Source organism: Pleurodeles waltl, chromosome 5 (genome assembly GCF_031143425.1).
Source record: "Pleurodeles waltl isolate 20211129_DDA chromosome 5, aPleWal1.hap1.20221129, whole genome shotgun sequence".
Classification (NCBI taxonomy): Eukaryota; Metazoa; Chordata; class Amphibia; order Caudata; family Salamandridae; genus Pleurodeles; species Pleurodeles waltl.
In genome coordinates this window covers 1,050,728,208-1,050,742,776 of record NC_090444.1, presented here as the reverse complement: position 1 = coordinate 1,050,742,776, position 14,569 = coordinate 1,050,728,208, and the positions used below count along the sequence as shown (strand labels likewise).

At 43.2% G+C, this 14,569-nt stretch overlaps 1 protein-coding gene across 4 annotated transcripts in view; it reads left to right on the top strand.

Moving 5' to 3' along the window:
* Window positions 1-548: 548 nt before the first annotated feature.
* The window catches only part of UTRN (utrophin), a 1,374,288-nt gene continuing 1,360,267 nt past the window's right edge, over window positions 549-14,569 (top strand). The window contains exons 1-2 of one of the 4 annotated variants that reach the window (XM_069235251.1): window positions 549-996; window positions 5,154-5,355. In XM_069235251.1, coding sequence (XP_069091352.1) covers window positions 5,274-5,355 — 82 coding nt within the window. In that variant the 5' untranslated portion in view covers window positions 549-996; window positions 5,154-5,273. The remainder of the gene's footprint in view (window positions 997-5,153; window positions 5,356-14,569) is intronic. The other 3 variants (XM_069235249.1, XM_069235248.1, XM_069235247.1) reach the window with 3 other exon arrangements.

Below are 14,569 nucleotides of genomic sequence, written 5' to 3'. Positions count from 1 at the left end.
GTGGCACATTAAAACCAGACCTATTGAATGTTCCGGTGATTGTTTTTTTCCCAGGTTGCGGCCTTTAAAAAAAAGAAAAAATGTTGTTATTAAAAGTTGTGTAAGGAGCAGTTAATGATCTCGTGTGTAGACCAAAACTCATGAGGTTTGCAAGCAGATCGACCCTTGGCGGCATCAGGCAGGTATGCAACAGCTTAAATATGGAACTTGTTTTCTACTTATTCGTATTTTTATGGTTATTTTTCCCGCAAGCATTGCAGCTGGCACCTGTCCCCTGTGTGGCTGCACTGTCCCCCTGCCTAAAGTTAGCACGCATGCTGGGGAGCGTGGGATACCAGCGTCTCGGAAGCACAGGCTGAAGTGAACCCCTCACCCTCCCGCCAGGCCAGGGCGCCCCGACAAAGGCTTCTCCCGGGCCCGGTAGCAAGGCGAGCCTCCGCTGTCACTCCCGGGGCGGGGACTGGCGGCGGGGCGGGCGGCTGTCAGGTGACCGTGCCACGTTTTCCCAGGCTGGCCGGGTTTAGCCGGGAGAGTTGTGAGGTTGTGAGCCCGCCGCTGCCGGGGAGGCGGAGCAGCAGCCTAGGCGGGGGGACACTGACAGGGGGAAGGGCCGCCGCGGGGTCGGAGGGCAGCGGCTGGAGAGGGCGGGAGAGGACAGGGACCAGTTGCTGCCACAGATCTGTGCAAAGTTTGCTCAGCAGGACGGGGGAGGCAGAAGACACCCTGAGCGCCAGAGCCCTGCACAGTATCTTATCCTCGAATTTCTTCCCCCGCTTACGTCTCCGTCAAGGCTATTGGGTACAAAGTTACTGTTTTTCCCTTTTTTTAAAAAAAAATTTTGTTCGGTTTGGGAGTGTGGGGCGTGGAGCCGCGCTCTCTCCTCCGTCACTGGAAGCAGCTGCTGGTTCCCAAGCAGAGGGAGGGAAGGAGGCGCCTTCCCCGGCCGGGTGTGCGGGGGCTCCGGCGAGAGTGCGGGACAAAGACGCGCGGCAGCAGGTAGGCTCAGGGAGCCGGGGAACAATTCATGAGTGGGGGGGATCGGGTTCCAACAAGAGCGGGGCTCAGCGCCGACAGGTAGAGGGGGAGGGGCTGGCTATATGGCGCTTCTTATGGTGTGATGTTGTTTAAAAAAAAAATCTGTTTACCATATGCATTTTAGACTATAGGCAGCGTAGATTTCTCGCTGTCCCAACTCGGGTGTTCGTAGACATCACACGCCTTGATTGTTACAGCGCTGTACTGTCTCTTGCGGAGTGCAAAGCTACAAGTTGCGGGATGCGGTGCAACCATCACTCACCTGACATGGTACAACTTTAGATGTCTGGCAAAATGTTTTGTTAACATACTGGGCGTCCATGTGTAGAAAAAAACGCCCAGACATTTGTTTTTCTCACTTCTCCCTTTTCCGTGACTCTCTGGGAGATAGAACGGGGCACAGTTTACAAGCTCCCCTTGTCTAATGTGCGATGATTTTCTTTATTTTAGAACACCTCCCTCCCTCCCCCGTTTAAAAATAAACGCGTTTCCTCCGGTGCGTTCCGCCAGGATCACCTAGTTTTTACTCTGATGGTTCTAGTTTGTGGTCTGAGTGGAGATGACAAGCCCTCGCCTATGTTGGCCCAGATCGTACAGTGCCACACATGCGTTGTGTGCACGAAGGCGGGGCCAGGGCCCTCGGTTTTAAGTGTGGACTCGGAGCTGCAGGTGCCTTCTGCATGCGCAGGGCTAACCGAGGATTACATATTAAGAGGCCAGGCCCCGGGGGAGGGAGACAAGTTTGCAGCCAGGCACCAAACCCAGCGGTGTTTATGGGGTTGCCGCATTCCTGAGAGTCACCAGCCGTGAGACTGCGAGGTTTTCCCAGGGCGAAACAGCAGCTCATTGACTGAGCTAGGGACGTGTCTCCAGCCTGTTGTTTCTGTCTAATTCCCTCAACCACAGTCTGCCCGACCGACACTCAAGTGCGTTTTTCTTGTCATTAAATGCATGTTCCCGTAAAATCAAGTCCACGGTTACTCTCATTGTCTACTGGCACCATATGGCAGGTTATGGTGCACCGAGTTGTAAAGTACACAGCAATGCTGACATCTTCAACTGGCAGAAACTACACATTTGATCATTTTTCGAGTAATGTACGATATATATTCTAAAAGGATCGCTGCTCAGATGATCACGCGTTTCCTTTGAAATTCGGGTGTGTTCCTTGCACAAACTGAGAGAAAAAGTTTGTGGGTGCAGGCAAGTGTCTAAATTGGCACGAGCGGGAGATGTCCTGCAGGCCCATCAGAAGCGGCACCTTTTTTTGAACGCAAGGATTCCTCTGCCTTCATGAGAGGACTTAAATAGATTTTGAAGATCCAGGGCTGTTGTCTGGGGGCCTCAGATCTTACTGGGATGGGGCCGCCCCTCAAGGCGTTGGGTGTGTGTGTCCTCAAGCGGTCGGGTTAGTGACAACCGGGGGAGGGGCGGACACCCTTAATTAAAAGAAAAAAGCACCCGCCCCCCTTCGGCCCTGCTCTTTAATGTCTTCCCGGGGTGGAGCTGTCAGGAAATCCGAGCACGCGGAGCGGGGCTTCCAGCTCTCACTGCAAGGGAAGGGGACCTAGCTTATTCCTGCTTTGGAAAAGTGCCGAGTTGTTACAGTACTTGAATTCACTGCCACGGTCGAACTCTAAACCCCTTCATCCACTGAACGCATTGTGTTTTGCACATACTATTATTTTTCTTACCGTAAAACTGTGCACGGATTAAACCATTGCCCCAAGAGTACATTAAATGTGAAACTGTACCAAAGCTCTTGTGAAAGTGGCCGGGAGTTTGACATACATCCCATCAGCCCCTGCGGCGCTGTGAGTTACAAGTCACGTGACCAAGCACGTTTACTGGTGTGTGGTTGATGGCTAGTCCAAATTAAGCTTAAATTTTGCTGGCATAGAGAAGAACTTTTGCATTAAGTCAATGATAAAGACCCAACTTTCTCAATTTCATGATCCACTGTGGTGTTTTAAATCCAACTGTTTTACACTAGCCATTCGTTAGTGTCTTATGAATGTAATCAGAGGTTCCCCAAAAACTGGAAATGTCAGGTCCTTCCCAAGCCTTGAGCAGAATACAGAGACTGGATTGCCTAATTGTTCATCAAACACATTCTGAGTCACAAGATCGAACCAGTGGCAGAAATCATGCCCCGTACAAATGCACGTAACGTAACACGATGCAGATCAGAGTTTAAATGCCCAGTAAGTCCATATTGAAATTCATATGAAATGGCACTTGTTAATTTAAACATGTGCATGAATATTTCTCTGGCTTAGGGGTGAAACAATGACCCCTGGGCTGGCAGAATGTTTATTTTCGGTGGCTTAGGGGCTATTCACATAGGCTGTGTGGTCTCATGAAGTGTTTCAGGAGTCTTGAATTCCAGACCAGAGCATAAAAACGCTGAAAGAATAATATTTCTTTTCGGGAAGGAAACATTTTCTTTTTGTTGTTTTTTCCCAGCTCTGCATTTTTTTTTCTGTGTGGGAGGGCAGACAAGAAGCAGGTGCCAACTTTTTGTTATTTTTTTACAATTATTATTTTGCACCTTAAGATACCAATATAGATTACTGCAAACAGACCAAACAACACCACGATTGCCAAGTGGTTTCAAGACTTTTTTTGGAAAAGTCAATGGCAACCCTTACTCGTACCATAAATGGCATATCTACTGGTTAGTTCACTGGCCTGTGGTGCAATTATTTTTTGTATATACATTTATTTTTATTTCGCAAAGTAGAGGAACATACAAAATACACTAAGAAGCATACTGAAGTCACCACTCCAGTTATCTTCATGGTAGCAAACAATATTAGCAGTAAGCCAACAAAGAAAGGTCTCTTGTACATACAACCAATATCTGGACAACAAACAATAACACTAATGCTGCAGTCATCAGACTCTCACTGTCGTGCAGTTTTAGACATCAAGGGCCACATGTACAAAGATCCGGTTTTGCGACTCGCAAACTGCGAGTCTTAGAGACTCGCAATGTCGCAAAACCAGATGTACAACAGTGTAGGTGACACTGTCTGTGATTCCCAGTGGGGTCGCAAATGACCTACCTCATGAATATTAATGAGGTAGGTCGCAGTTTGCAACCCCATTGGAAATGGCAGCCCTCACAGGGATGGTGGCCTGCTGGAAAACGAGATGCATTTCAAAAACAAAAATGAAAAGTTTTCTTTGAATTTTTTCTGCTCTGAAAAAATATTTTCGCTGCCATTGACAAAGGGGGAGCGGTCCCATGGGGACCCCTCCCGTTTGCGAATGGGTTAGCACTAGTTTGAAACTGGTGCTAACTGCGACTGTTTTGCGACCGCATTCGTGGTCACAAAACAATCATACATGCCATTTGGATTCGGTATTAGGAAGGGACGCCCTTGACACGCCCCTTCCTAATACCGAATCGCAAAACCCCAAAAGCATTTTTCAAGTCGCAAACGGGCCGATTCTGCGAATCGGACCCTTTGCGACTTGAAAAATGCTTCGTACATCTGGCCCCAAATGCGCTCTGCAGAGTCCTGGCACATGCCAGGTCCTACTCTTGCAAAAACTGGCAGTCCAATGGCAGTGGAATCTAGAGGATTAAGGTCATGGGAGGGGTCAAGGGGAGCACTTCTCCAAATGTTAAGGAACATTTCCTAACAGTCTAGTCTTAACTTGTATTGAGGCATCATCAGAATATGGGCAGACTTAAGTTGCGGTGAAAAACGTACAGCAGGCTAACGCATGCTATGGATGAAAATTGTCCCCTCATTTCACAGTAGAGCAGACTGAAACTAAGCTCCGCATTGCACCCTTGCCATGGTTTTTTTTAATGTTGGAGATGATTTCAAACTTGTATAAAGACGTCCTGTATGTTTGAAAGAATCAGGATTGTTCAAAATAATTTCTGAACAACTCCAAATGTTAAGATTCATTGATACGGATAAACCAGAACAGTTGAGTAACCAGACGCGATTTGTTTCAAATGCACATAGAGAGAAATACATATTTTCCCTTAGGCTGTTGGTGGGATCACACTATGAAACAAACCCTAACAATGGCACTTCCTGGACACTGATATTTTGTTTCAAATTTTGGAACCCATGCCCTCATCTTATCATTTTCAGGTGTGCTTTTGAGCAGCAAGCAAAGTGCATGAGCGGGCTTGGATTAAAGGAAGTACTGGAGTTGTGTAGAAATTGGATCCACAAACATCTGGAAATCAAGAAAATTAAGGTTGTACCAGCATGGCAAACTACGGAGCACAAGAAGACACCCTGGATGGTGCCCAGAGCAACGAGTTCAGTGACATCATAAAGTCAAGATCTGGTAAGCCACAGAGATTGTTTAATATGACAGTGCCTCTCGGAGTCAAATTAGATCCGTATAGATTGTTTTTGCTATTGTGAAGCTGATTATTGCAAGTGTGAATAATGTTTGTTTTTTATTTTAAAGTTGATGTGCCTCGCAGAAATCAAATTATATTCATCAATGATTGTTTTTGCCAATCTGATTATTGTGATGGTGAATTAATACTGGTTTAGTGTAGATTTGATCATTTGAATTATTTTTTTAGTGGGATGTGTGGAAGTCAAGTCTTCCAACTATATTTGGGTGTCCAACTACATCCGGTGTTGCTACCGAATTTCGTATTAACAGTGCATAATCCTGCAGGATTGAAGTGGTTTTTTTTTTTTTTCCCTATTGGTGGTGTTACACATCCATAAATTTGGAGTTGGTGCTTGTTTTTTTTTTTTTTTTTGAACGGATTGTTTCAAGACTTGTGACATCATCGTTTTGTTCTCTTTATTTGCACAGGCCTGTCTTGTACAGGTCAGCAGGCCAAGGTACGAGAACAAGCAATCCTTTGTGTTTGCCTGTATTTTGCATACTCAGAAGGCCCGAATGGTACCAGACAGTTAGTTTCTTATTTTTAAAGTATTTGATTCTAGTTTGTGGTCTCTCCATGTGGTGTTTTGCACACCGGTGAGTTCTGATTGCTACCCTAAGGCTTTAATGCCCCGGCAAACACTCCAGATTTACACTCTGGTTTGCTTGTTGACTTTGCGCCGCTGTTTGAGTGAAGCCAGCTACATGCAAATTGCAAGGTTGTTTGTTTGATGCAATGAAATTCAGTTTGTTCAAACTGATGAACGCCGTGTAGTGCTTGCCAGCAACTTTGTTGAAAGTAATTCTGCATGGTCAATGTGGCACTAGGAGTTTAAAGTCCACTGCCCCCCCTCAGTATCAGATAGTTTATGCACTGAATGTGAACTTACCATTAAAAAATGTACCAGTTCTTGAATCAAGTCTTCTTGTTGATCATATGCAGGAGACACATTGTATTAAGTAAATGTAGCCATCCAAAAATACAGTGAAAAAATGAAGATTGTTTGCTCTTACACAAATATTGTTTGGGATGCATTTCATTAAAAGCCAAACGAAATCACAGGGAAATGATCCGTAAACTGAATGATCAATTGGAAGTTTTTAACAATACATGGGGCCTTTTTTGACCTAAATTTACTTCTTGTACCCTTTGTAGCCTGCAGTGGGGTCTAACTGTTCTAAGCCTTTCTTTCTGAACGTCTTTTGACTCCTACCTGTCTTACTGTGGGCTGCTCAGGAGATAGTAGCACCGGGCTAACCCAGAGGGATAGCCTGCAACCTTTGATGCAATCCTTTGCGTATGTAATGAAATACAGAAGTCCAAATCTCCCAAGGACCAGTGCTTTAGCTGGGATTCCCTGTTTTCCCACACCATCTCTTATTAAGAACTTGCCAGCTGTACCTGGCAGCGGCACCGCGGGGCTCGATGATCGGGTCAAATAATTCCTGCAAGCAGTTCAGCAAGGGCTTGGGCATCAGCCTGGTTAGTTGAGAGGCCACCTAGGCTGATGCAGGGGACTTTGTAAATCGTTGTTCATTCATACTTGCTTTCTTCTTTATACCTCGTCTTCTTCCACTGCATAGGTACTACTGTGTGGTTATACAGTGCAGTTTATTACAATAAGACGTTTAACCTCCTATTGTATTTGGTTAATTGCAGTGCTTTAAATGGGCTGGTACTCCCAGGTACTGAGTACCGGCACTTTTTTATTTTCAGAGGGAGAGTACCGGCACATCTCAAGAAAAACGTAATACTTTTAATTGGAGAGTACCGACACTTCTGGGAAACAAGCAGGTACTCTGGTACAGAGTACCTGCACTTCTATTTTTCCATTTAAAGCACTGGTTAAATGCAATAAATATGTATGGCAAAAAAGCCAAAAGAAAAGTAAATGGTTCACCAACTGCCTTAGCAGGTCTACAAAACTGGACATCTGTGAAAAATTCCACCTTTCAGAAAAGCTACCCCATGGAATCTGGGGTTTAGAAACAAAGTCTCCGGTCAAGGGACAGGTCGCAGTGAATGGAATAATTGATTGAGTTTTCATAAAAGTGGCATAAAAGGCTTTTAGTAAACTTTTTTTTTTTAGAAGTTTGGCCGCTCCCATTAATAATAGATGCTCCCTTCATGTTTCTCCGAATCTTCTATATAAATCCCACAGAAACACAAGAAATTTTGGGGACCATAGAAAGGCCACTTAAAGATGGGTTGGTAGAAAAATACTGACCAGCCTTTGTAAGCCATTAACCTTTAGGTCACCAGGTAGGTTAGGAAGCTGGTAATTTGTGAGAATCACATGGCACACATTATTGAAAGTAGTAAAATGGTTATAAAAAATCAATGTGGCCTGCACGATTGTCAAGACTGCCTACAGCATGGTTGTTCATTTTATTTATAGGTGGTCCAGATGCATTTCAGGTTTTCAATATATCCGCCTAAGACCGAGTAACATGAAGTGAAACGTAATAGAAGTTTTTTTTCCCATAGTTCGTAATTGTTAAAAAAATCTATCCTGGATCTGGCCTCCTGCATATCCTATAGACACCACTGGCATAGAATTTTCTACCTAGTCGTGGTGCCTGTATTGTTTGACCGTTCACCTGCGCACTTCCATGTGTATAGCAATTGCCTTCCCGTTAACAGGATGTCCTTTTCAGCACATACTTTATATGTAAGACTGTCATGAAGTATAATGGTTGGTGAAAGAGCTGATGGGAATGCCACGTTTCCTCATTGGTAGTCTCATCACTCCTTGATCGAGATTTTTAGCAGACCTTTGAAGACAGTCAAGCTGAAGTTAGTGACAAAGTTGGTTAAGGGGGTACGAGCCGGGTACCACAATTTTAGTGGGATTCTGTAAGTGTATCTGGTTTACCATGTTTTATTTGGCGGTGCGATGTTTCCCTTCCCGGAGGGTGGGATGCATATATGGAATTGTGATCATCCTATTAATTTATCAATGATACCAGTATTGAATGAAAATAATTCATTTCTAACATATAGACACCCATATTTTTGTTTATTGACCACTCTCGCCACTCGACTGTTCTTGCAAAATGGAGATGAAGTTGGCTCCCCTTTTGTCTGCAGGCATCCTTGAAGTCTATGAATAACAAACATGAAGGCACATTTTTAAAGGTGGGACTAAAGGGCCTGAGTATTGTGTGTGGCTGACATGATTGCACAGTGACTGTCCAAAAATCGAAGTTACTGGTGGAAAAAACTGAATTCACCTGAAGCAGAATTGTTGGCACTGACTAGGCTAAATTTCTTTCAGGAATGTGTCAATCTTTGGACTGTTGCAGTGTTGATAAAAGAAGAAAAGTGGGCCCTCCTGTTTTTTCGGCCTTCTATTGGTCTCTACTACTTTGACATTGAAACTATGTAGGGTTCTTACATTATTCACTTAACCATATCTGTTATACCTAAGCCATTTTTGATGAAAATCGAAAACAATTATAACCACGCATGTGGTACGGCATATACTTATTGTAGATGGTTGAATGGGAAGCGCAAATGTTGAATACCAGTTGCTGCAAGAGCCATCGGAGCTTTGCTTTCTCAGAGTCTGGCGTTTTTAACAAGATTAACAGAAACAGCCAATTTCCTAGCAAATTAATATTTGTATTGCATGAAACAAGGAAGGTTTCTCCCAAAAGTGTTGACCAGTGCTGGCAAAGGTGTCTGCTTTTTCAAACTTCCTAAAATGTTCAGCAGTCCAGATACAGGCCCAGAGCAGCCACCACTGGGCACATTGTCTCCTGAAATGCCGTTGGAGCACTTGAGAGGTTACGGATGATGTGAAGGCCAGCAGGGGATAATGGGGGGGGCCCTGGAATTATGGGATTCTCCAACCATGGTTTTATCCGCATAATTTTCGATTTGCTGCATTTTACACATAATCCATTATCTGATGCATAATCTGCTTATTTTAACAAGAAAGAAAATTTGTTTCTAGCTTAAATAGATCAAAAGTTGCTAAACTATAGTGACGTATTTGCGTGCATTGGAAGACCTTTCGCAAAGGTTAATTGTACATATTTAATTTGCTTATTTCTATCATTGGTTGTTAAACTGGTATTCATGAAGTGAAATCTTTGCCCAGACATTATTACCATGTGTAAACATTGCAAAATACTGTCACAAAATGTGCAGAATTATCCCTCATAGTTTGCCTTTTCATGCCACATAATTTAGTTAACTGTGATGCATAATTTTGTGCTCCCATGCTGCATAATTCCAGTGCCCTGGTGGTCCTTGGCCCACGTACTTTGTGCAAAAAGAACGTTTAGAGGTCTAGGCAGTTTAATTTGTTGAAGAATATGTGCCAGAGCTTTAAGTTTTTCTCAGTATGTAGGGCCTGCCAAATACCAATATTGTCTAGCCTTTTTTCCACTTCATGTCTCTTTCATCCTTAACTATATGCTTCGTGTGCTTTTATCTCCCTCTTGCAGGTTCTTTTCACTCATTTCCCGCCCGATTATCAGTGTTTATCTATCTTTTCCCTTTCTCTATCTTGTTACGGGTCAAAGTCTGATGATGCAAAATACATCTTGGTCCCCACAAATAAGTGCTAGTTCCTCCACCTGCAATCACTGGTTCCAAATAAGCACTGGCTGTAAGTAAAAACTATTAGCATATATTTACACAGAGATGAAGTGAGTAATAATCCACAAAATCCTCCTTAGTAGGGTGCCATAAAACGTTTGAGCAGTACTTTAGCACAAGCACCAATGTCTGCCGAACTGTCTCTTCATGTAATCCCTAATTGTGGGTAACCTTTCCTAGGATACATGCGGAGCCCTGGCCTGATGCCCTAAGAGTCCGAGGCTAAGCCTGGACACTAAAGTGATCCTCAAGCCAATGGTTGTTCATTGCACAGCATTTTTAATGTTGCACTCTCCTTCTGCTCATTCTCCTACATCTTCACTATATCATTGTCCACCTAGGAGGGTTCGGTGCACTGCATGGCTGCCTAGGTTTTTGTGATCTTAAAGCTGGTTTGAAAATAGAGCACATAAGAATGACAATCCCATTTCTGCTGTGGTAATGAGTGGGGCATAGTAATTGACCACCTAGCTTACCAAGGAAACTGAAGGACTTGGAGCTTGCCCATTGCTTACCATAGGTCAGCTTTCCTTATTATTCTCCTTTGACTGCCTCTTATTGGTTCCCCAGCGTGTCAGTGTGTTGCTTATCCCTCCCATGGAGCATTGCCTCCTTATACTCCCTTTAATTGTCTGGCATTGCTGCTTCCTCTGCTTGCTTTTCAAGCATTACGTTTTAATTTTTTGTAAAGCATTCCAGCAGAGTGGCTGTGTTTGGGAGCCGTTTCCTTCCTAGACATCTCTCCTCTGCGCTCTGTTACTCTCTGTTACCCAAATGCTTCTTCCCGCTTGCACTGGGCCGCATGCTTCTTCCTATTCTTTTCCCCACCCACGCCTACCATGTTGTTCGCTCCAAACTCCCCTGTTGTTTCTTCAACCACTGTGTTGCCTTTGCTCCTGCCATATCCTGTTGCTTTTGCATCCTCTCCAGCCATTCCTTGTTGCTTCAGTGTCCCTCCTGTGATGATTCTCCCCTCCACCATGTTGCTTTGACGTTACGATGTTGCTTTTGCTCCCCCGCCCACCACCCCTTAAAAAAACAGGGTGCATTTTACGTTCTTCTCTTTTTAGCAATTAAATTAAATAGAAAAGTGCCTGTGCCATTTTGTAGGCACACACATGTGGTACGTGCATTGATGGGATGGCTGCAGATAACTTTTTTTTTTTTAATAAAAAAAATAAAATATATATATATATCACATATACACATCGGAGGTGTCCTGGTTCTCCTGATATATTAAGGGAGTGTTGGAGGATATATATATATATATATATATATATATATATATATATATATATATTTTAAATATATATATTTTTAACTCAATCCACACTTAACAACATCTGAGATGGTGTGCAGCAAGGGTAAAAACCGTTGGCAAAGCTAGTAGGTCGGAAAAGCGAGACCTATCGGCTTTGCCAATGTGTGTTTTGCAGGGCAAACAGCCACTGGTGCGCCTCATCACACTTGCGATCTGCACATGTTGGGAGCCACAGTTTGGGGCCTTTACTTTCATGTGTTACTTTAAGTGTAACCAATGTAGAACTTTAATGCAGCTTGTATTCTTTGGCTGGATAGGCTTTAACTGTTTGGGCTCTGACTATGCAGCCCAGACATACTGAACTGTGAGCCATATTTCTGGTCACTTTTACAAATGCCACTCTCCAGTTTGCATACGCTGGTCTCCTTTATTTAATGAATATTTTTTTTAGTGGTGTTTGAGCTGAACTGGTCTTTGCTACCAATTTGCACAGAATAACATACTTACTGCTTTCATAGTCAAGTACTTCTTCAGCAACTGTGATAAAAAAAATATATATATATGTATATTTATGTATGTATATATTGGTTGCATTAACGTGATTCACTGGCTCTAGAGTGTATAATACTACATTATGTCAAGCTTTGAAGATTGTTGCAGTGGACCAGGAGTTTAGTTTTCAAAATTGCCTACATGTGGTTGCAACCTTTCGAGAAGGAGTAGGGTCTGAAATATTTACCTAAAAAGCCACTTTTGGTCGTCATTGGTCTTAACAGCCCTATAGATTTCCCATAGGGGAGAAAAGGAGAATGTCTGTGTTTTATTTTTTCCTCTGGATTTGTTTGTTGTGTAAGGACACTTGTACTTGAGCAGACATGCAATGCTGTCTAGGAGTCCCTCGTCTTTGGTGGCAAAAATTACATAGTGAAAAGGGGCTCCATAGTCATTTTTTTCGTTTGAGCGTGCATGCGCTCTGGCCTGTTGTAATGTATCTGTGGGGTTTTAACCACGCCCATCACTATTAATCGTTCATAGGCTTCACTTTTCAAAAATCCTTTGTTATCATTGGTAAATGCTTTACGTTTGTCCCTTCTTGGGGCAGTTTAGTTACCATCTAGGCCATCGACTCTGTTACATGGATGATTGCACGTTCCGATACGTTTGACTGCAAGCAAACTTCTTTTTCTTTTTGTGTCTCTTCTTCGCACTTATGCTCATTGCGGCCATGGCACATTGAATCCGCTCGCTTATGTCAACTGTTTTACTTTCCATTTTCAATTTATAGGACAAGAAATTTCTAATTAGGAATTTATAACACTAATAGCTCTAACTCGAGCAAATGCAACACCCATTGCATTGCAAATACTTGTTTCATACTGGCGTCATACTTGTCTTACTTTAACCATGAATGAGGAATTTTCATCTACTACATTGTAATGTTTGCTATTTGTTACCATAGAAATCTTTAAAGGCTTCTCTGGACCTTTCAAATTTGGGCTATTTGTTAAAAAATACAGAATTATAACTGTTTGACATGTTTCACTGTTAAGTTTTCATGAATATTTTCAACGTTTGATAAACCATTGTTTGTGGGTGAACTATATTAACAACATTCATCAGTATAGCAGCAGCAGGGAGAGAGCAAAATTAAATAATGCAAATAATATGTACAAACATTTAAACCTCTGGTAATGTTTAAAATAGTCCATTCTTTTCCTGGTTAAGGGCATTGGAGTTCAAAGTGTAAACCTGGTGTTGTGGGGGCACAGGCATGTTCTGTACAAAATAATCTGCTAAAAAAACACGTAAGGCTGGGGATGCCCCTGCAAGTGGGAGAAAGTAGGGTCCATGTGGAGGGCCAATAGAGCAGATGTGGGTGAAAGGGGGGAAGCCCGACACTGTCACTTAAACGACGGAGACACTCTGCGGGGCCTGGTCCACTGCTACTGCCATCCAGAAGCATTGGCGTAAATTATTAAACCTCAGGATTACTATGTGTCCTTTCTATACTATTCTTGTGCAAATTAAAATTCTTGTTTGTTTTGTAATTTCACTTTGTTTTCAAATCTAAAAAGAATCTCTAAAAAACACACACAGAGATAAGGCTGAAAGGACCAGCGTGATGCCACAATTAAAGGTATTTCATAACGCGTGTTATGCAAAATCTGAACTGAAGCTGAGCATAGATTTTATTCGGTTTCTAATCAGTGGGGCTTCTACGCGGAACAGTGAAGAAAGACTCACTGGTGCCTTTTTCTGAAGAGGTCCCACTGTCCTCTTCAGGATTGTGTTCTGTGGTGAGTGGACTGGCAGGAAAATAAAATCTTAAAGAAAATAGCTCATAAGAACTACTATAAAATGTAGCTTTTCAGCTAGCGAACAGGCAGCGGAAGACCTCTAAACAGATGGTGAAATCTCTAGTTGGAGGCCATTGTGGTGTATACTCCGTTCAGCACACACACCCGCTGGCGGTTAAGTGCCAGTGAACAGCCGGCCGGGGAACAATGGGTGCTGTAGGTACATACCACAAGGTAAACAAGTGACAGCAAGGAGGCAGCTGGAAACCTGTGCCCTAGGCAGAAGATCTGAATATGCTGAGGAGAAAGACAGGACAATTTGAGTTTCACTGACTTGCCCAGATGGGTTGGTAGATGTGCTGTTTCACAACTCTTGTAAACCTAAGGAGAGGATTTCCTTGAACAGTTCAGTGAACTAGAGGTTGCTGCTGCAGTGCTCACTGCAGCAGCACCCTTAGGTTCACTGAACAGTGTGGAGCACCCACCCATCCCCACTAAGGGACACAATACTTCAAACATATTCCTAATCATGCACTCCTAAAGGGTGCACAGGATCCTGATCTCGTAGGAGATCTGAAGGTCTGTACACATTCTGCTGTACAAGGATCCATGTTTTGTTTCTTTCTTGAAGAACGCTGACGCCCAAGCGTGGAGACAAGCATTGTTACTTTCTTCTGTATACTTAGGCCCACTGAAATCATGCGGCAGCAAGGGACTAAATAATGTGGCATGGTTGACTAAATAATGTGGCAAGAAAAGGCAAATGATGCAACCTAATGCAGCGCATTTTTAAATTATATTACTTGATAATTTTGTAATTTTGTTCACGTTAGCACTCTGGACAAAGTTTTCTCCTCATTAGTACCGGTTTACCATCTAAATAAAGTAATAATCAACTGAAAGCTAAACAGTCAGCCTTTGCGTAGGGCTTTCCACTGCACAACAGTACAGGTCACTGCGATTTTAGTAACTTTTGATCTGTTTGAG